This window comes from Aspergillus stella-maris, assembly GCF_047715825.1.
Source record: "Aspergillus stella-maris strain CBS 113639 unplaced genomic scaffold BDV14scaffold_4, whole genome shotgun sequence".
NCBI lineage: Eukaryota > Fungi > Ascomycota > Eurotiomycetes > Eurotiales > Aspergillaceae > Aspergillus > Aspergillus stella-maris.
In genome coordinates, this window is record NW_027396798.1 from 608,680 (window position 1) to 628,083 (window position 19,404).

Sequence of the window (19,404 nt, forward strand, 5' to 3'; positions counted from 1 at the left end):
ATAGCAATGGTTTTGGTTCTGTTCTTGAGTCCGGTCATCATTATCCTGCTACTTCGTGCTTCGTGCTTCCATTCAAACTGTATATACCTTATTCCTCCAGGTCAGATCAGGTCGGTACCTGCTGCGGTAGCTATTCCATTAGGAGAATGAGCGTGCCAAATATCTTCCTCTAGATTCTGCCCTATCGTATCTAGCAAGATACTCACCTGAGTAGAGTAGTGCTATTCTGGGACAACGACGTACTTTCCCTAACCTACCTAACTAGGTACGTATAAAAGGTCTTCAGGCGCATTTCAATCTACCTTACAGTACTGGGACCTTATCCCGCACAGCCGCTTGAGAAGCTGAGGGTCGTTCCTTCCGCCGGAAAGGTCTACAGTACGGGGCGTACCTTCCCAATGAACACAGCGTGCATCGCTCCTTCCTAACGCGGCTCAATGTCTATCTGGGCTTACTATGAAGGTGCGATGGGCCTGAAGCTGGGTTGCTCCTTCCTTGCTTGGTGAGAGTCTTCTGGTAGCCTACCTATAGTTGGATACGGCTCCGAGGATAGGGGTTGAAGTCGAAGGCATATATAGAATGAAAGTGGCCGGATCCATGTAATTCGATACATCAATCTGTTTGGCTGCCTACTTAGTCTACCTGTATTGATAGCCCTAGGAATATCCGATTCATGAAATCCAGACAGAGTGATATCCAATAATAAGATCTGTACCCAGAACTTCCAAATGCAATCTGATAGCCTTGAGAGCACCATCCAAGAAAAGCCCTGTAGTCAATAACCGGCAGCCATAGGGTCACATCCAGCAGCATGGTCGAGCAGACTGCTAGGTGCAACAAAGCTGAACCCGCCAAAGGGGTTACTCTCAGCGACGCCCATGTCCATGTCTATGTCTGCGTGTGGAACACCATTACTCTTGGACGTGTAGTACTCGGTAAAGAAGCCCGGTCCCTCAACGGGACTCAACGGAAGCCCCGTGAAATCGGTGCTGAAGTTCTCGGCAAGAGCCGGGTCCGTGACGACGGGGATGATTGGTGGAGTAAGAGCGCGGTTCTCCAGGGCCTTCCAGTTGATCTTGCGGAAGAAGCGGTGGGCTTTGATGGTTTGCAGGTCCTTGGGCATGTGGTATCCCAGGCGCTTGGAGGGTTCCTTGCGGAGGAGCCGGGTGAGGAGGTCCTTTGCGTCTGGGCCGAGATAGTAGGGCAGTGCGAGCTTCTGCTTGATGATCTTTTCCTGGAGCTTGGCGTGGTTGTTGGCGCTGAAGGGCGGCGAGCCAGTCAAGAGGTCGTAGCCTAGTGCGCCGAGGGACCACCAGTCGCAGGCCTTGCCATAGGGTTTGCCCTGGACGACTTCTGGTGCCATGTACTCGATCGTGCCGAGGGAGGAGTTGCAGCGATCGTCGTCGTCGACGGCAATTTTGCTGAGGCCAAAGTCGGTCAGAAGGAGGTGGCCTTCGGCGTCTAAGAGGCAGTTCTCGGGCTTCAGGTCGCGGTAGATCACACCGACGTTCTGGTGGAGGTGTTCCAGAGCGAGAACCATCTCGGCCATGTAAAAGGCCGCTGCATCTTCGTCGAACATGCGTTCCATTGCAAGGTGCGTGAAGAGTTCGCCGCCTTGAGCGTATTCGAGGACGAGGTAGAGACGCTCATGGTCCTGGAAGGCGTAGAAGAGCTTGACGACGAATGGGTGCCGGTTGACACTTTCCAGAATGGTGCGCTCAGTTTTGGTCTGTTCGACAAGTTTCTTGTGGACGGTGATCGAGGCTTTCTTGAATTGCTTCTGTGCGTAGAGCTTTCCCGTGAGGGCATGGCGCACAAGCAGGACCGTTCCAAAAGATCCCTTACCCAGACACAGAAGAGGCTCAAAGTCGTCGGTTGTCATCTTGCGGCAGAGCTGGTTGCGAACGGCTTGGGTGTTCAACGCATTGTGGTATTGCTCTTCCTGTCGCTTTTCCTCCGCGACGGCATCAGCGCTGACGTAGTCCTGGTCCAAAGGAACCTCATAGCTGGTCAGGATCTCGGTCTCGTCGCTATCGGAATAAACACTGGCATTACTGGGCGTCGCGGAGCACATTCCATCAGCAGCTTTGTGGCGAGGAGAGTTGCTCGACAAGTTCATGTGATCGAGCTGAAGCCGCAGAGCACTAATACCTCCAGCTCCCGAGGCTGGCTGTAGCATGGGGCTAGCACCGTTACTGCCGGCCGGGCCGCGGGGCTGAGAACTAGGCGCGCAGGAGCTTGTAGTTGAGAAATCCGAGTCTTCATCGCCGGAGCCGCGAGGAGTGAATCCACGAACGGTAGAGAGTGCCGACGCCGCCTGAACTTGAGCCTGCTTCTTCTTTTTCTTGCGTCGGTTGCTCTTCGCGGTCAGCGCGCTCGCGTCCAACTTTGGAACCGGGAAAGCAGCAGGTTCGTTGATTGCTGGTCCGGGTTTGCGGTCCGGGCTGCGTGCGCTCATGCGGAAGCCAGTTCCTTGAGTGGCCGTAGCGTTGAAATCGTCCTCCAGCTTCGAGTGGGACATGTCAGCCTGGGGACTAAACACGTCGCCAACCGAAAGATCATCTTGAGCTGTGTTTGGCGACATATCCACGTTCCTTCCTAGAAATAATATGGCTTTAGACGTTTGTCTCCGAATTTATCCAATACCCTCGTGAACGTTGTAGCCAACCGGAGTGTCGCTAATGCGCCGTCGGACAGCGCAGTCGTAGACCAGAGTCCGATCACATCCGCCCAAACGTAATGTTAGATGACCAGTGTGTCCGAGTCGCGAGGTCGCGTCTGATCCGCCCACGAAGCTCAATCAGCGTTCTGGTCGCTGGGGAACCCACGCGAGGGGTATTTAGGCAGTAACCCCACCTTACTTGTTTTTGCAAATTAACAGCACCACTTTCTCCAAAGTAAGGCCGTTAATCCCCGATTTCCTCCTAGGGATAGCTCAGAGAGCGGGCAAAGCAATGCCGGATTTACCGTCCGCCCTTGTTCAGGACGGACGACGGACCGCTAGCCAAAGCACGTCGTCGATGGAGGTCTCGCGCAGCGAGGATGGCACAAAGGCAGCGGGCGATGTAATCAAGGGATCGGCCAGGTTGAACGAGGATGAAGCAGGTGTATATGGAGTAAGAAGGGGAGCGAAGGAGCCGGCAGAGCGAGCGGAATCGAACGATGAAAGCGTGGGCGCAGACAGGCACATAGAGAGACGGCGAGCGATAGAACCTGAAGATTGAGAGGTATATCTCGAAGACCGAGACACGGAGCAGTTGTTCTGGACAGAATAAATCCTACAAGGGAGGATGTAAGCAGGGGAAAGGGTGGTGAGAAAGAGCAGCAGGACAATAATGCAACTCAAAAAAGACGTCGCAGCGGGCACTCCTGGCCAATCAAACACCGCCGGTGCTAAGCGAAGCAAATCACGTGCTCCTGTCATTGGATATAGATGCCGTCACATGTAAGACACAACACTATGCTATCCACTTGGAAGAACCCCAATAAAGACAGGATAGACGTACTCATCCAGTGGCTTATCCTGTACAGCTATTATGGTAGTATAAGCGGTCCCAAAACATAAGGTGTAGCCTTTCACCTGCAGGTCGTTCCTTCCCTCAGCCCTACAGAGTACAGAATGCTGACGTCGGAGAGAGTTACTCCGCAAAATGCCATATCTTCTCTATATATGCCTTTAATCAAAAGCTTGTTTTCTGTCTATGGTTGGTGCTAGCCTACCTCATTTGGAATTGTTAGATCCAATCAACATCAACCTTGCCAAAACCCACCGTCTACTACTTACAATGTCCACCACTAGACCATCACTGCCAGAACGAAGCCAAACCAACCCAACTCAAGCCCAAAGCAGGTATATCTAAACTCAAGCAGCAGCAACAGCCGCACTCCCCCTCGCAACCTTCGCCTTCCTCGCCAAAAGCGACAGAAGAAACGCAACACCCATACTAGCACAAGCAAACGCAAACGTCACTTTCAACCCGCGCATATAAGCAACCCTTACTCCACCAAGACTTTCCCCGAACCCCTCGAGCTCAGTTGCGCCGGCCGCAAGGACAGCGGCTGGGTCGACCTCGGGTGCTGTGTTTGGGAGTTCGATGAGCAGGCGGTTTGCGAATGCGGCTTGGGCGCCTGCTTGCATGAAGGCGCCGCCTATTGTTTGGAAGCCTGGGACATTATTCATTAGTAGAGTTCAGGTTGAGGAGGTTTGGAATGTAGACAGGGTGACATACACATAAGAATAGCAGTCGTAGCAGCCATATCCACCGGCGGTGTATTCGCCTGCGCCATAATCATCGGAACTTGAACACCTATTCCATTCCCCACACCGGCAAGGATCTGGTATCCTATCCATTTCCCTGTGCTCGTATTGATGTCGAGCATGTAGATTAGTCCGCACCCGATTGTACCTAGTGCTGCACCGCCAATCACGAAGGGGGCTGGGTACCCTGTGGCGGAGATGGAGATGCCGCTTACAAGCGTGAAGATTGAGACGGCGAGGATGAAGGGGAGATTGCGGACTCCTGAGCCGATGGGGGACACGCCGTTGATGGATTGGAAGTAGGTGGGGAGGTAGTAGATTATCACGATGTAAGAGCCGAAGAAGAAGAATCCGACGGCTGAGGGGACCGCGTGGCGTTTGACTAGGCGAGGCGCGGACATGGCGCGCTCGCCCATGTAGAGTTCCCAAGAAATCAGGACAGCAAGGATAGCCACGAACCCGACGATGAGCCCGATGACGATCGAGTTGGACCATGGGTACGTCTGGCCGCCGTACTGCATAGCGAGGATATAGCAAGTGACGGAGGCGAGCATGAGCATTGTACCGATGGGATCGAGGCGGAGCATCTTGGAGACGATGGAGCTTGTATCATGGTTTTTTGACGCCTCGGGGTTCTGGAAGAAGAAGAATATAAAGAAGGCTGAGACGCCGCCGACGGGGAGGTTAATGTAGAAGCACCAGCGCCAGGAAACAGAGTCTGTAAAGACACCGCCTAGCAGGGGGCCGACGACCGATGCGATGCCGTAGGAGAGCCCGATTATGCCTGTGAAGATGGGTCTTTTGCTGGGAGGCGCGCAGAAGGCGACGAGGGTAAAGGAGCCTGTGTTTAGGCCTGCAGCTCCCAGTCCTGCAATTGCGCGGCCGACGATTAGGGCAACTGATGATGGAGCGACACCGCAGATCAGACTGCCAATTTCGAATAGAAAGAGGGCTAGTAGGAATGTGAGTTTGAGACTGAAGAAGCCATAAGCCTTGCCCCCTATAAAATTGTCAGAGATATGGAACTCCAGGAAGTATGAAAAGAATATATACAAGCTGTTTGAAAGCTGGCAGTGACCAGGAAGAAAGACGACCCATACCAGGCGACGTCTCCAAGACTATGAAAGTCATCCGTGATGCGTGGAATGGCAGTTGCAATGATTGTCTTGCTTCAGAGTTAGTAAATGCTATGTGTCAGAACTCAAGTTGACTTACAAAATCTAGCGAAGTCAGGAAAATGGCCAAGACCAGCGCAGTAACGACGCAGAGTAGTTGAAGGCCAGTAGGGTAGGCGCCAGCATCATCCTCAGCATCGACACTTCCCTCAACATCACTAGCGGCATTGGGGTCGAGTTTATCGTTGGAGCCCTTCTCGCGGGTTTGGTCGACAGATGCAGCACCCATCGTCCTGACTTGGTTGATACTACCCGCAATCCTCCATGGTGGTACAATCGAGGTCTTCTTTAACCACCACGACCACAACAACGTCCAGCATTGAACAATGCCGGAGATAGGCGATAAGTGTAAGGGGTAAACGGCGCTTGAGATTGGTCAAAGGAAGTGGATGGTATGCTGCAGATCGTCCTATGCAATCCTGCGGCCCTTGGTAGCCCTAAGTCAAGCCGAGATTTCCCTGCAGTATGTCCGTCGGAGTTAGGAAGTAACCATACAAAATCTGGCATTCTTCATCCTCGAGCCAAATCAACTGATATAACCAACTGATTACTTACAGCTTGAAATTTGTACTTGCATTTCGTATTTTATCTACGAGTATCGATTCTCCGCTTCCTGTCTACTGCACACTCTGCGCCACCCTCCATCCGGTAAGACAGATTTGGTCCTTCTATTGGGAATTGTCGCTTGTCACTAAGCCGAGCCGCGACTTTTGAAAAATGCTGCTTTGCCCACTTATCTCGAAGAATTATATATCAATGGTGGTGCGTCCGGTTGAAAGACTCACGTTAGCACGGCTGTATATAAACAAGGCGTTAATACACATAGGATCGTTGGAGACATTCTTGTTTTCTTTCTGAAAGGTCTCGAGTTCTCTCATCTTGACAACGAAAAGTTGTATAGAACGAGGAAGCGTCTGAAATAGCTGAGCTCGTGTTGAAACCGCATTTGGACTTCATGGACCCCTCGGTTTTCATCAAGCCGGCTCTGCAGGCTGAATCGTCTTTGGCAACGCCGTTGGTTGGGCGTTTTCTCCTGCCTTGTGTTATCGACGCCATAGAGATAAATCTCATTCAATATAACAATAATAGCCAGGTATGATATGATGTTGAGGAGTAACGAAGTAAGAAGGAGGTGTTGTTGAAAGAGAGGTACCTGCAGCCCATCGTTCCTGCCTCGACAGTACATCACTGGACCTAGTGTGCATAATCCCCTGACTAAGCATGTAAGTTAAATAACTATGTAGTTACATAGAGCTGTACCATGGAGGGGCACCGGCGATAACCGTGGTTCGCATTCTTAACCATGCATTCTTGCAATGACTACTGGCCATTCAGCTTTCCTGCAACTACAGAGTATACAAACTACAGCAACTGTCATGCTGAACATGAAGCAGACAAGGCTCCAGCCAAGCAGTTCTTCAAGCAGTTCATACTGCCAACCTGCGGAGCCACGTGGATCCCTCGGTCAAAGTGAGGCAACGGGCGCTGAGCTCTGATTTGGCGCCTTCTTTAGCTCGTCTTGTCGCTCAGCTCTCCATCCTCTGTTCACCTCGCGCTTCCTCACCTCCTCTTCTCTTCTCTCGCTTCCCATCAACTCTGCTTCAACTTCCATCGCCCGTCGATTTCCGTTCCATCGCAACTTTCCGTCGTTCGGCCCGTGGAATACAACCAGTTCAGGATTCCAGCTTTTCTTACCAGATCGGCCCGTTACTTGGACCACGCGCCGGAGCAGGAACAGCCCGTTCTTCCCACTGACATCCGTCGGTCGCCCTTCAGGATTCAACCTCTTGATAATACCCTTGGCCCGTATTCTGGCCAGTTTCGCTTTTCTTGTTGATCTGGATTCGCCCCTGGGCCGTTGCCGGTTACCAGGCCAGTTCTGTCCGTTTGGATCGCCTACTGGTGTTAACTTCTAACCGCTGTTGATCTTCATCCACAAAATCACCGCCATGACTGAAGTCTCGTCTACCCGACTGTATCTCGGGAACCTCCCCCGCAATGGTATGCTGGCATCCATCAATTCCCCCGAGGTCTTTTCTATCTTTTCAGCCCGCGACGGATCTTGTCTCTCGAGTCCCAGCCTTCCCTTCCATTTCAGGATGTCCAGTGGATCTCTGAGCCCCGTTTGACCGAAATGCGCCCCGACACCTGAAACTGCTGCCGACATTTCTGTCCACTTTGCGCATCAGACGGGGCAATCTCAGTCTCGGTCCTCGATTTCCTAGTTTGTGCCTTTCATATTTCGGAGGGATTTCGTGGCAGTCGCGCTTCTCTGTTTCCCTGGACCGTCATATATTGTCTACCTGAGCTAACCATTGGCACGGCGCGGCTGCGCTATTGCTTTGATTCAGTGACCAAGCAGGACATCGAAGAACACTTCAGTACCCATGGTACCGGAAAAATCACGGAGATTAAGCTTATGAATGGCTTCGGATTCATAGAGTACGAAGATGCGATGGATGCAAGAGATATTGTTCCTGGTAGGTTGTCAATTAGATGTGGAACGGGTTGATTCTCTAATGCGATAACCAGCGTTCCGTATGTGAGATCGAATGACTGGATTCCAGGACCACTGTTGACCAAAACCAGACGGTAGCGACTTCAAAGGCGAGCGCCTGACAGTACAATTTGCTCGGGGACCACGTCGCAAGGAGAACTTCTCAGCTCCGGCGGAACGCCCAAATGTTCCTCGTCCTCGCCGTACGGTCTTTCGTATGTTGATTTCCGGCCTTCCGGAAACAAGCTGGCAGGTTAGCAGTCCTCTCAAAGCCCCCTTTCTCAGGATTCCGTGGATATAAATACCGTTCGTCGACTGGCACCCGACTTTTGTGTCGTATACTTCGTTTCTATGTCCGGGCCACATTACCACAACCCGTGGTAACTGGATTGGTTTGAGTTTCCGCTATGCAAAGGCTGGGAATGGCATACCGTCATCCTGAACTTTGGGCATTCTATCTCTGGCCGGAAAACTATTTCTTTCGGACATAAACTTTCTGGATTGTTACAGTCACAATTTTTGTGTCAACATGGAACCACCAACCAAGCCACTGGATTAGCCAGGAGCCTCAATTTCCTGGACAAGGACTTACACCGTGGGTTTATAGGATCTCAAAGACTTTGCCCGCCAGTCTGGCCTAGACGTTGTCTACTCGGAAACCGGTCGTGAACCCGGAAGAGGGTGGGTTGCCTATAGAATTATTCGCGCTTTGGTACCCTGGTTAACACAATTCAAGGTTTGTGGAATTTGAGACTGCAAACGACCTGAAGACTGCAGTCGAGAAACTCGATGGCCGAGAGTTCAAGGGCTCCCGGGTGACTTGTATCCCCGATGTAAGGACCATCTTTTTCCCACGGATACTGGAAGTATAATCCTCATTGTGTTGCGCCTCTAGATCCAGCCTTACGAGGACCGGTCCTCCTACCGTGATCCGTACCGCTCCCGGTCGCCCCGTCGGGGCTATCCTCCCATGGATGAATACGACCGCAGATACTCGGTGCCTCGTGGATACAGCCCCCGTGGCCACTTCCGCGAGCGGTCTCCTATCCCGATGCGTCGGGACTACTATGCCGATGGCTATGGACGACGCACTCCCCCTCGCCCTAGGATCGAGGACTACCCTCCGCCACGTCGTCCCTACGACGACCCCTATGGCCCTCCGCCCCCACCTCGCTATGATGACCCGTATGCTCCTCCGCCAAGAGCATACGGACGACCTCGAACCCCGCCGCGGGGCGAGTACGCTGCTCCTTATGAGCGCCGTTACTGGTAGGAGCTGAGCCGCTTGTTGCTTTTCTTCCTCGTTGCTTGCATGGTGGACACCTTATGCCGATACCCTTTACGTTCAATGAGCTTTCTCATGTTCCCATCTTTCTTTTGTTTTGATCGGATTACGGACGCCATTTTTGATTCGAAACCTAGCCTTGACGGCGGGGCGTTATTGCTGGAGAAAAAAGCTATAGTAACCGGAGTCAGCGCATGATACCTAATCTCGCTGGAGTTGAGCGATCCAGCAAGTCGGAGCAGCAGGCCGACCATTTAAGCATGTCATTTAGGTTTACCTTATGATTGACGGACTTACGGCTTTATCAAATATCACGGTCACTTACAATTGTATACTACTCTGAAATGCTATCAGGAAAGGAGTCCCTGGCTACTACGTACATTACCCACTTCGAGAACTAGGGTTTCCTCTTAAGAGTGACTCGTAACCTCCATCGGAATAAGTTTCAATAAATGGTCAGTGTAGTTGATCTGCAGTGTCATGCTCGACATTGTAGTGAATAACGTCATGATCGCGACGGAACCAAAAACTTCGACTCACTCCGCGCTAGCTCCTGCCCCGCCATCCAATCTTCAGTTCCAGAGCTCCAGCTCTCTGACTTTCTCAACTGAAAAAAGCTCGGCGAGAGCTGGTCAAAGCAACTTACACTTCAATTAGGGTCTATTAACTCCGCACAGAGTTCTGCTCGAGGTTCAACCTCATCCTTGCGCATTGGCGGTCCGCAACTCCAACCGCAACAACTCGCATTTCTTACTCTTACCTCTTACCCGCAACCTCCTCCGAACCTCTTCGCCAAAGACAACAACACAAAATGTCCTCGCACCTCCACATCCCAATTCCCCCCTCAATTCTCGACACAGTCCGCCTACGCAACATCCAACTCCCCCTTCCCATCGGTCCAGACCCATGGCACAGACCAAGCAAACCGCAGCCCTGCACGGCGTCACTGAAACTCTCATACGCCTCTGCCATCGCCGCAGCAGAAAAGGACGATGTCTCGCTGTCAATCGACTACGGGAAACTGTATAGACGGTTGGAAAGTGATCTCAAGGATTTCAGTGGACAGGGCCAGAACGACGATGATGTTCGTGGGATTGCGGGTGTTGTTGCGAGCGTTGGGCTTAGTTTGCTTGAGGAGACGGCGGCGGGGGTTAGGAGGATGGGTCATACGCATACGCATACGCATTTGCATGGGGCTGGGCAGGCAACTGGGTCGATTGCTATCGACGATGTATACGGGCTGTGCGAAGTCCGATTGGACCTCCCCAAGGCTGTCCTCCGCGCAGAGGGTGGGCTGCACTACCGCAGCAGTACAGTCTGGGGGTACAAATCGAGTAACACGGCGGATGAGTCGGCGCGGCCAGAGCGGTACCCTGTGGTCGTGGAAGAGGAATTCCGGATCGAGGGGATAAAAGCGTACTGTATCCTCGGCGTGAATTCTCATGAGAGAGTCGAGAAGCAGGCTGTCGTTATCGGGTTGGAGCTTAGTGGGCCCGGTGGGAAACTTGCTTGGGCGGAGCAAGTCGTGCAGACCTATCAGAGGATGGTGAGGGAGGTTGCTGAGGTTCGTTCTTTGGTGTTCCAGCTCTTGAAGCTAGTTTCGAGGTTCATTTGGCGCGGGCTAATTGATGATTATCTAGCGCGTCGAAGCGACTTCGTTCCAAACGGTCGAATCCCTGGCGACATTTATAGCGCGCATCGCGACAGTCGAGTTCGGTAATGAGCGGGTGACGGTGCGCGTCGAGAAGCCAAGCGCATTGGCGTTTGTAGAGGGGTCCGGAGTGGAGGTTACAAGGTCGCTGGAGTTCTTTAGAGAGAGGGGGGAGGCTTAATAGTATTCGGTAGAAGGCGTTGACATCGAAAATGCATGTCCCGGGGATACCCATGCTGCACTACGAATATCCATGTTGCAAACCGGAAACGCTTCAACACCGCAACAGATTGCGGAAAGAATAACCCCTGGTGGGGGCTAGCCCATCTACACAAGTAAAAGAACTCATGTCGAAATGAAAATCTTATATTGAACAATAACGTAATAAGGATCTGGTATCTGATAGGTAAGGTAGATCTGACTATGTCATAAAGTACTTCGGCCCCTCACCACCCTGAGGCGTCTGCCAGTTGATATCCTGCGTCGGAACCTTGATATCGCATGTCTTGCAGTGAATGCAGCTGTGATGAAATGTTAGACCTCGTCAAAAATCACAAGGGAGAAAATAGGGTACATACTTCTGCGCATTAATCTGGAACCGCACACCATGCGGCTTGCTCTCGTCCTCAACGTACTCGTAAACGCCCGCAGGGCAGAACCTGTTCTCAACGCCCTTGTACTTGGGCCACGCCTCCTCAGTATGCTTATCCCAGTCTTCGACCTGCAAATGCACAGGCTGGTCTTCCTCATGGTTTGTGCCTGTCCGGCTCACACTGGTAAGGATATCGAAAGAAAGTTTGCCGTCGGGCTTGGGGTACTCGATCTTCTCGCACTGGTCGGCTGTCTTTGTTGCCGCTGCGTCGGTGGAATGGTGCTTTAGTGTCCATGGCCCTTTACCACGAAGGATATATGCCTCGAGACCGGAGTACAGGATGCCGCCGTAGATACCGAGCGGTGTGCTGAATGAAGGACGCATGTTGCGCACTTCGTGGAGTTCTTTCCAGATGGATGAAGAGCGCAGGCGCTCCTCGTAGTCGAAGAGGAAGACTGTGCCGCCTGTGTCGTTTGTTAGGGCCGAGTAGGTGGATTCGGCGGCGAGCATGGCGGAGCGCATGGCTGTGTGTGTGCCCTTGATTTTGGGGACGTTGAGGAAACCCGCGCTGTCGCCGATGAGGGCGCCTCCGGGGAATGCGCACTTGGGAATTGATTGGAAGCCGCCTTCGTTGAGGGCGCGGGCGCCGTAGGAAATGCATTTTCCGCCTTCGAGGACGTTTGCGAAGAGTGGGTGGTGCTTGAGTTTTTGGAACTCTCCGTAGGGAGAGAGCCAGGGGTTGGGGTAGTCGAGGCCGACGACTAGACCGATGGAGACCATGTTCTCGCCAAAGTGGTACATCCAGGCACCGCCGTAGGTGTCCTTGGGTAGTGGGTAGCCCATTGAGTGTGTGATTTCGCCGGATTTGAACTTTTCGGGCTGGATCTCCCAGATCTCTTTGAGGCCGATGCCGTATGTTTGCGGTTGGCTGTCGCGGCGGAGATCGTATTTCTTGGTGACTTGCTTGGTGAGACTGCCGTGGCAGCCTTCGCCGAGGAGGGTGACGCGAGCGTGGAACTCCATTCCTCGTTCGAAGGTGTCTTTTGCTTCACCTTCGCGACTGACGCCGAGGTCGTTGGTTGCTACACCCTTTACTGATCCGTCCGAGTTGTAGACAATTTCGCTAGCAGCGAATCCAGCATATACCTCAACGCCCAGCTCTTCGGCCCGCTCACCCAGCCATTTCGTCAACTCGTTCAAGCTGATAATGTAGTTTCCGTGGTTGTTCATCTGCGGCGGCGAGGGGATCGGAATCGTTCCCTTTTCGGTCAAGAATCGCATCTTATCCTCCTTAGCGGGCGTAGCACCTTCAAACCGCGAAGGGTTATCCTCCGACAGCCAGTCCGGTATTAACTCGTCCATGGCAGACGGCTCAAGCACATTTCCCGACAGGACGTGCGCGCCGAGCTCACCGGCCTTCTCAAGCAGGATAACACGGAACTCTTCATTTCCAGCTTCGTTTGCGAGCTGTTTCAATCGGATGGCAGCAGCGAGACCGGCGGGACCTGAAGTAAGAAAAGATACCGGTCAGTCACATACGTTTGCGCAATCGCAAAATGTAGAGCAGAGTACCCACCACCGCCGACAATGCAGACGTCCACCTCATCTGATTCTCTCTCGACCGATTTTGGGTCGAAACCGCCGTTCTCTTCGGCGTACTTCCTCGAGAGCGATTGCGAGAATGCGCGGGTTTGGCTCGGTGTGGAGAGGGCCGAACATCGGAGGCTGGTCCGTTTGCCAGAGTTTGCGATTGAGCCTCGGGGGGCAGATGATAGTGTCGATGAAGGTCGTAAGAGACTAGATGAGCTTCGCTGTGTCCCGCGTCCTAAGAGGCGTAAGGCAGCCCCTCTCGAAGCCATGAGCGCGGGGATGGTGATGTAGGTAGGTTTGAGGATGGAGGTAGTAGGTGTCGCAACTCTATAATCAAAAGCAATACATAGCCAGTATTGTACAAGTAAGGAGAATAATGGCAAAAGAGAGCGAGAATGAGGTCAATAGCAGAGCAATGACCAAGAGAGTATGATAGAGCGCAGCTTGTAGCTTTTGACTCTCGGCGGAGGACCTTCGTCAGGGAAAAAAGCAAGATTAGGTAAGCGCATATAGCCGTTCCCCGAGGTTAGTTCGGCCAATCGCAGCGATGATGATTCGTATCCGATCATACCCGCCAGCTTAACCGTCTTCCGCTCGATCGCTGCGTCTCTTCCGCCGGATATGAGCTTCTTGTCCTAGTCCCTACCTACAAGGCTACAGTCCCTTACTCCGGCACTACAGAAGCCATATTCTAGACGCTTAACATCGGCTTACCGAGACTGGCACTAAGTGTAACGTGGCACATCTCTTGCCTCTACCTATACCAACAGACTGGTCAGCAGCATCTCAGATTAAGCGCTGCGGCACGCCGAGGATCAAGCAATGTACTACCAAACAGAGATAGAGACATCGCGAACCAATCAAGATAGCATTCATACTCGACCGAGGCTGTTCTACAAAGTTTGCATTAGCCTTTGAGCCTTTGGCGCGGACTTTGATGTCAGCGACAGCGCATTATTACGTAGGTTTGCGATGACAGCGCTTTCGCATGCGGCTCTGTCTGACCACATGAAGAAAACTGTAGCCTATCTGTACACTCCAAAATACTGCAATGTACAGAGTACATTAACTACCGTTTTCCGGTGCATTTGTTTGCTATCCATGGCCCAAGGGATGAGTGCATTACTGACTCACTGACAGCGGTATGCAGGATACCTCGGTACAAGCCACGGTGGCATGAAAATGCAAATACCAGGCAAACACCAGCGACAGCCTCAGGGTCAGAGGTCGACTGGTCAAAATTGTGATGATTCGAATATGACCTATGCGACCCCCAGCAATCATGATGAACTTTTGTGGATACAGCGACAGAGAACCTGGGGAAAAGCAACGGATCACGGGCGCGAGCAGGATAAGAAGCGCCCAATCAGCGGAAACGAGCAGGGAAGGGAACGGCAGGGGATGGATGAGGCTTGGATGCGCGATAACGAGCTTTGGGCGACGTTTCCATCATCTGACGGTTGAGTTTCAGATTAAATGAGTGACGCATGTGAATTTCTCTTTGAAACCGCTATCTGAAAGTCCTTTCAGCCGCCATGTTGATGAATGAAGATAGTGAATGAGATGACGCACAAAGATCGAGAGTGGGCGAGAGGCAACTTTTGTTCAGCCAGCGAGTCTAAAGCAGCAAGCAAAGCAGGGCGTGTACGCGTGGTGATTGGATGCAGATCAGAAAGTGAGCAACACGCATCCAGTTTTTGAGTGGCCACTCTGCGCTGCGCCGCTGCAACCCATCGCGTCTGCCGGATCCAGTTAGAAGAGTAGTAGCCAATAACATACAAAGCAGTCTGTCAGGGTGGCGCGCCCAGTACACTAGTGGTGACACTAAGCCGGTTCGAGCGAGCGAAAGGCAGGAAAATTCATGGTCAACCATGGACGTCCACGACCGCCTTCGCTGCTTTTGCCGCTTGGGTCCGGGCCCAGCCCCCCCTGACCAGGCTGGGAGAGTGTTCCCGGTCGCAGTGAGTCAGCCTATATAAAGGCCCAACCTCCCACTTTTCGGCGACCTTGGAATTTTTTATCCTGGTCTTGGCACTGCCCGGAACGCCATACTGTCCTCATTCCGCGCACCGTCTCTCCTCCCCTACTCTCTCCTCCCACTACCAAGTCTGTTCCATACTCTTGGACTGCCTGCGTGTGCTGCTTGGTTCAATTCGGGTGCCACTGCCATACCATAGGGAAAAAAACGTTTGTTTTTCTCCCTTTCCTCGCGTGATCACGTTTCAGATTAGGTTGCTGAAACTGGAAGATTGCTGCCTCAGGCGCGCATCTTCGCCGCTCTCTTACTACAACCAACACACCAATCAACCACAGATAGAACCTCACCTCCCTTCCTGTTCAGGAAACAAAAGCAAGAAAAAAAAAATATTTGAGCTTTTTCCGAAGTGCACTTCATCCACTTGTCCACTCTCTTCCCTTCCGTCGCTGCTCGCTTGCTTTCAATAACTGTGACCACCTGTCCTTTCAATCAATAGAAAACACTTCACTGTGATCTTTCTTCTGCCCATCATCGCACTCCCCTCATCATCCTCTGGACCAGTGTCGCTTTGTCGTCATTGTCTCGCTTGTTTTGCATCCCCGCGAAACGGCTCATCTTCGAAGGCAGTGCTTCTGTAGGGGATACATTTACTTGTCCATCTCCATCACAAAGGTTTGTTTACCTGCCGCTCAACTTCACCTTCACCTTCACCTTGCTCCTCATATCTTCGCCTCATCAGTCAACACTCCCACCCTTGCGACCATCACTAACCCTCTGCAGTCTGCCAGTTGGATCTTTGAACCTCGGCATCATCTGAGAACTCCGTCATAATGGATTCTCTCACCACCCACCCGGCCAATGCGCAGCAGGCTCGTGCCTTCACCTCGCCCTCTTCGCTGTCCTTCCCCGGCGGTACGAACTTCCCCGGTGGCGCCGACCTGACCCCGCCGTCTGAGAAAGATGCGAACATGGCCGGCGCTCAAGGCGCGAATGGGAATGTGAACGGCCAGCAGCAAGGAGCGAATGCCGCTAATGGCAATGGGGTGACGCCCGCCACTCCGGCTGCAACCCCTGGTGCCAGCGCGCCAGGGAGTGGAATTGTGCCTACATTGCAGTGAGTATACTCTACTGTTATCTGGTCCACCAGAATACTGAACAAAGATACTCTTAAAGAAACATTGTCGCTACGGTCAACCTTGACTGCCGTCTTGACCTCAAGACCATCGCGCTTCACGCTCGCAATGCTGAGTACAACCCAAAGGTATTACTTTCCACACATCCCTGAGTCATTTATCAGGGTACAGTGTGGCTGAACTGGATATTCTCTCTAGCGTTTTGCGGCCGTCATTATGCGTATCCGAGAGCCCAAGACCACTGCCCTGATCTTCGCGTCGGGTAAGATGGTCGTTACCGGTGCCAAATCTGAGGACGATTCCAAGCTGGCTTCAAGAAAATACGCCCGTATCATTCAGAAGTTGGGTTTCAACGCCAAGTTCACGGATTTCAAGATCCAGAACATTGTTGGCTCTTGTGACATCAAATTCCCGATTCGCTTGGAAGGCCTGGCGAGTCGCCACCACAATTTCTCGTCTTACGAGCCTGAGCTGTTCCCTGGTCTGATCTATCGTATGATGAAGCCCAAGATTGTGCTCTTGATCTTCGTCAGTGGTAAGATCGTCTTGACCGGTGCGAAGGTCCGTGAGGAGATCTATCAGGCCTTCGAGCTGATCTACCCTGTGCTCTCTGGTACAGTTACCTTCCTTCTGCGGGTTGTTAATTCTTACTAATGGTATCAGATTTCCGCAAGGTCTAAGGAGCAGCCACAATCAAGGACTGGGACATCTCAGCGCCTTGTATTCTCCCTTCCAAACCCTGTATTATCAAAAAGTTCTTTCGATCCCGAGCTGGCCGAGTTTCAACGCTCACCGGCACGGTTTCCTCTTCCGACCTGCATCACGAGTTTCATGCAAGCATCAGTACGGCGTTATAGCGATTGGTTGATTCGATTACCTTACCTCTTTCTCGCAGCAACTTCAACGTGTTTACTTCGCAATCTAGATAGTCGCACACCGCAGATTGATAAGGGGGCGGTACTGCGCGCTGGTCGACTTGTTGCCTCCTTCTAATTATTTCGCTTACGTTTATTATTCATACGGAGCCTATTGGCACTAACATCTTGCGAGGTTGCACTGCTTATTCTATGGGTGGTTCTCTCTCGCCTTGATAGGTTTTTCGTTGGGCGCCTGAACTGGTTTAGATCAGATGGGTCCTACTTATTTTGCTTGTTTATGCTCGGTCGGCGTGTAGCCGGACCATAGGCAGTATCTTATGCAGAGAATAAAATGAGTGAATGTGTACTTCTTCCTCCTCGCAATAGCATCTTGTGTAAAACCGCGTTTCGATCCCTGCTCATAGAGAATATTCAGAATTGTCGGTGTTGGCTCTACGTTTCGCTCTTACAGTCGGTCTGTTTGATGTCGTTCCCAATACTTAACGGACCGCACCCGCACATATGTACACTTGCCCTCCATTATATATATACTTCCGCCCCATTCTACACCCCACCAGAATATATACATCCGCATCTCCCCCTTCGGAACCCCCTACAACGCCGCAGCCCTCTTCAACTTCCGCCCCTTCGCCAACTCCTCCATGAGATGCAACTTCTTCTCACCCGAGCGACTCCCATCCTCCGTCCCCCCAAATGCACTCTCCTCTACAGCCTCAGGCCACTTCCACAGTTCCTGTAATTCAGGCGCAAGGTTTCCCTCTAGCGCATCGACGACTTTTTCGCCGATCAGTGGGAAGAATTTGTATGCGTGGCCGCTGCCGCCTGTTGCGAGGAAGAGGTGCGGGTGGCTGGGGTGGGGGGTTATTATGAAGTCGCCTTTTGGTCTGGATTTCCGTATATATTCTTGTTAGTTTTTCATGGGTTCACGGATTCATAGGGTTGTTTTGGAGAAGGGGAGACTTACGTGTCGGTGTACCAACAGATCCTCGTATCGACAAATTCTCTCTCTGCAAAGGTGGGGAGAAGTTGTGCGAGCGCATCGCGGAACGCTCTCTCTCCTTCGAGTGGGATGGGAACGCCTTTCTCTGGGAGACTGACGTGCATTGTTTCTTCCACTTTGTTGTCACTTGTTCCAGGGACAGGGACGGCCTTGGGGTTATGGTACCCGTATGCATGGCGCGCGATTTTGAGTAGGTTGTGTCGTGGCGGGATGATGAAGATCCCTGTCGCGAAGTTCAAGATTGTAGGCATGTTCTCGAGTCTCTTTTGCTCCTCGTCTGAGATGCGCATGTAGGCTATTGCCTGACCTGTCGAGACGGCGCGGCCGCGGAGGTCGACTAGCGAGGCAGTCCAGGCGCCTGTTGCGAGGATGACGAGGTCGGCGGTGATTGTTGTCTTGTTGGTATCCTTGAGAATAACGCCCTCGACGGTTTTGTTGTCTCCCGAGCCAAGAAGGAGGCGGGCAACTTCACCGGTGCGGAATTTCACCTTGCCCTCTTTATCGAGCCTCTCCTTTGCAAAGCGCACGCCGGCTTCTGCGTCCGCCCAGCCGGACGACCAGTTCACGTACCCGCCTGCTACATTGAGTGTTTCGCCGTATGCTGGTGCAGCAGAGAGAACATCCTTCTTCGTGGGCAGGAACTGCGCATCTTCGCCTAGCCCCTTCACATTATGATACGATTTAGTCGTATATTCCTTTGCCGTGCTGTTTCCATTGGGGTAAACGAGCAACAGCCCATTCTGCGTATACCGCCCCTCATGTCCCCATTCTGTAGTCCGCCACAGATCAACTGCTTCAGAGGCGAGTTTGGCGTAGGTAAGGTTCGAGTAATCGGCGCGGATAATGCGGGATGTGTCCACGGAGGAGCCGTGTGGGTTAGGGATTGTGGGGGAGGACTCGAGGAGTGTTATTTTGGAATTGGGGTGGCGGTTGGAGAGGGAGAGGGCGGTCGATACTGCGATTGAGGTTGAGTTAGGCTTTGAAACAACAATGAAGAATGCTGGGAATTTAAATGAGTGGGTGAGGGTGAGGGGGAATAATTGTACTCCCACAGTAGTATCTCCAACTCACATCCGAATACGCCTCCTCCGACGATGAGGATGTTCTCAGGGAGAGCCATTGTGTAGTACAAAGATATCCCTGAGGCGAATGTATCTCTCTGAAAGAAAATAAAGAGAGTGGGAGAGTGCAATGGCGACTCCGAAGAGTTATGGCACGATACTGATAGGGAATCTAGAGACAGCCGATGATAAGCCGACTTGGCTCCGGCATCGGGCCGGAGCCTCAACTTTCTTTTTCGAGTTCGGGTCGCGAATGCGATCAGCTCGCGGAACAGCTGAACACCAACACATTTACCTGCGCACAAC

General features: G+C 52.3%; 8 protein-coding genes across 8 annotated transcripts; 4 read left to right on the forward strand and 4 right to left on the reverse strand.

The window, feature by feature from the left end:
- Positions 1 to 474: 474 nt before the first annotated feature.
- On the reverse strand, positions 475 to 2,769 carry BDV14DRAFT_86550 (AGC family serine/threonine-protein kinase). The gene has a single exon (XM_073777728.1). It carries the CDS (start codon positions 2,582 to 2,584, stop codon positions 776 to 778), a length of 1,809 nt encoding a protein of 602 aa, XP_073632667.1. The 5' UTR covers positions 2,585 to 2,769; the 3' UTR covers positions 475 to 775.
- Positions 2,770 to 3,787: 1,018 nt separating this feature from the next.
- On the reverse strand, positions 3,788 to 5,700 carry BDV14DRAFT_209853 (MDR family MFS transporter). The gene is made up of 4 exons (XM_073775756.1): positions 5,474 to 5,700; positions 5,312 to 5,423; positions 4,230 to 5,258; positions 3,788 to 4,164 (listed from the first exon to the last, which is right to left on the reverse strand). Exons 1-4 carry the CDS (start codon positions 5,660 to 5,662, stop codon positions 3,863 to 3,865), a joined length of 1,632 nt encoding a protein of 543 aa, XP_073632668.1. The 5' UTR covers positions 5,663 to 5,700; the 3' UTR covers positions 3,788 to 3,862.
- Positions 5,701 to 6,982: 1,282 nt separating this feature from the next.
- BDV14DRAFT_165087 (putative pre-RNA splicing factor Srp2) lies at positions 6,983 to 9,580 on the forward strand. Its single transcript, XM_073767290.1, has 7 exons — positions 6,983 to 7,434; positions 7,785 to 7,913; positions 7,966 to 7,971; positions 8,023 to 8,183; positions 8,538 to 8,611; positions 8,667 to 8,763; positions 8,826 to 9,580. The coding sequence occupies exons 1-7, from the start codon at positions 7,383 to 7,385 to the stop codon at positions 9,201 to 9,203; spliced, it is 897 nt and encodes a 298-aa protein (XP_073632669.1). The 5' UTR covers positions 6,983 to 7,382; the 3' UTR covers positions 9,204 to 9,580.
- A 144-nt stretch (positions 9,581 to 9,724) lies between these two features.
- Positions 9,725 to 11,247, forward strand: BDV14DRAFT_165088 (dihydroneopterin aldolase family protein). Its single transcript, XM_073767291.1, has 2 exons — positions 9,725 to 10,779; positions 10,856 to 11,247. Exons 1-2 carry the CDS (start codon positions 10,027 to 10,029, stop codon positions 11,045 to 11,047), a joined length of 945 nt encoding a protein of 314 aa, XP_073632670.1. The 5' UTR covers positions 9,725 to 10,026; the 3' UTR covers positions 11,048 to 11,247.
- BDV14DRAFT_86594 (electron-transferring-flavoprotein dehydrogenase) lies at positions 11,112 to 13,512 on the reverse strand. Its single transcript, XM_073777730.1, has 3 exons — positions 13,035 to 13,512; positions 11,445 to 12,963; positions 11,112 to 11,387 (listed from the first exon to the last, which is right to left on the reverse strand). The coding sequence occupies exons 1-3, from the start codon at positions 13,315 to 13,317 to the stop codon at positions 11,288 to 11,290; spliced, it is 1,902 nt and encodes a 633-aa protein (XP_073632671.1). The 5' UTR covers positions 13,318 to 13,512; the 3' UTR covers positions 11,112 to 11,287.
- Positions 13,513 to 15,617: 2,105 nt separating this feature from the next.
- Positions 15,618 to 16,260, forward strand: BDV14DRAFT_86649 (uncharacterized protein). The gene is made up of 2 exons (XM_073777731.1): positions 15,618 to 15,698; positions 15,815 to 16,260. The coding sequence occupies exon 2, from the start codon at positions 15,857 to 15,859 to the stop codon at positions 16,142 to 16,144; it is 288 nt and encodes a 95-aa protein (XP_073632672.1). The 5' UTR covers positions 15,618 to 15,698; positions 15,815 to 15,856; the 3' UTR covers positions 16,145 to 16,260.
- Positions 16,261 to 16,355: 95 nt separating this feature from the next.
- Positions 16,356 to 17,399, forward strand: BDV14DRAFT_165098 (TBP family protein). The gene has a single exon (XM_073767292.1). The coding sequence runs from the start codon at positions 16,376 to 16,378 to the stop codon at positions 16,811 to 16,813; it is 438 nt and encodes a 145-aa protein (XP_073632673.1). The 5' UTR covers positions 16,356 to 16,375; the 3' UTR covers positions 16,814 to 17,399.
- Positions 17,400 to 17,406: 7 nt separating this feature from the next.
- BDV14DRAFT_86694 (NAD(P)/FAD-dependent oxidoreductase) lies at positions 17,407 to 19,373 on the reverse strand. Its single transcript, XM_073777732.1, has 3 exons — positions 19,109 to 19,373; positions 18,002 to 18,992; positions 17,407 to 17,921 (listed from the first exon to the last, which is right to left on the reverse strand). Exons 1-3 carry the CDS (start codon positions 19,155 to 19,157, stop codon positions 17,630 to 17,632), a joined length of 1,332 nt encoding a protein of 443 aa, XP_073632674.1. The 5' UTR covers positions 19,158 to 19,373; the 3' UTR covers positions 17,407 to 17,629.
- Positions 19,374 to 19,404: the final 31 nt, after the last annotated feature.

Excerpts from the sequence above, each read along its gene's own strand:
- BDV14DRAFT_86550 (XM_073777728.1), bottom strand. The coding sequence starts at position 2,584 with ATGTCGCCAAACACAGCTCAAGATGATCTTTCGGTTGGCGACGTGTTT.
- BDV14DRAFT_209853 (XM_073775756.1), bottom strand. The coding sequence starts at position 5,662 with ATGGGTGCTGCATCTGTCGACCAAACCCGCGAGAAGGGCTCCAACGAT. Across the intron at positions 5,259-5,311 it reads TGCCAGCTTTCAAACAGCTT|GGGGCAAGGCTTATGGCTTC; the intron begins GTATATATTCTT and ends ACAATTTTATAG. Across the intron at positions 4,165-4,229 it reads TACGACTGCTATTCTTATGT|GCTTCCAAACAATAGGCGGC; the intron begins GTATGTCACCCT and ends ATAATGTCCCAG.
- BDV14DRAFT_165087 (XM_073767290.1), top strand. The coding sequence starts at position 7,383 with ATGACTGAAGTCTCGTCTACCCGACTGTATCTCGGGAACCTCCCCCGC. Across the intron at positions 8,612-8,666 it reads GGTCGTGAACCCGGAAGAGG|GTTTGTGGAATTTGAGACTG; the intron begins GTGGGTTGCCTA and ends ACACAATTCAAG. Across the intron at positions 8,764-8,825 it reads GGGTGACTTGTATCCCCGAT|ATCCAGCCTTACGAGGACCG; the intron begins GTAAGGACCATC and ends TTGCGCCTCTAG.
- BDV14DRAFT_165088 (XM_073767291.1), top strand. The coding sequence starts at position 10,027 with ATGTCCTCGCACCTCCACATCCCAATTCCCCCCTCAATTCTCGACACA. Across the intron at positions 10,780-10,855 it reads TGGTGAGGGAGGTTGCTGAG|CGCGTCGAAGCGACTTCGTT; the intron begins GTTCGTTCTTTG and ends ATGATTATCTAG.
- BDV14DRAFT_86594 (XM_073777730.1), bottom strand. The coding sequence starts at position 13,317 with ATGGCTTCGAGAGGGGCTGCCTTACGCCTCTTAGGACGCGGGACACAG. Across the intron at positions 12,964-13,034 it reads CGTCTGCATTGTCGGCGGTG|GTCCCGCCGGTCTCGCTGCT; the intron begins GTGGGTACTCTG and ends TTCTTACTTCAG. Across the intron at positions 11,388-11,444 it reads TTCCAGATTAATGCGCAGAA|CTGCATTCACTGCAAGACAT; the intron begins GTATGTACCCTA and ends ATTTCATCACAG.
- BDV14DRAFT_86649 (XM_073777731.1), top strand. The coding sequence starts at position 15,857 with ATGGATTCTCTCACCACCCACCCGGCCAATGCGCAGCAGGCTCGTGCC.
- BDV14DRAFT_165098 (XM_073767292.1), top strand. The coding sequence starts at position 16,376 with ATGCGTATCCGAGAGCCCAAGACCACTGCCCTGATCTTCGCGTCGGGT.
- BDV14DRAFT_86694 (XM_073777732.1), bottom strand. The coding sequence starts at position 19,157 with ATGGCTCTCCCTGAGAACATCCTCATCGTCGGAGGAGGCGTATTCGGA. Across the intron at positions 18,993-19,108 it reads CGGAGGAGGCGTATTCGGAT|TATCGACCGCCCTCTCCCTC; the intron begins GTGAGTTGGAGA and ends CCTCAATCGCAG. Across the intron at positions 17,922-18,001 it reads ATCTGTTGGTACACCGACAC|ACCAAAAGGCGACTTCATAA; the intron begins GTAAGTCTCCCC and ends ACGGAAATCCAG.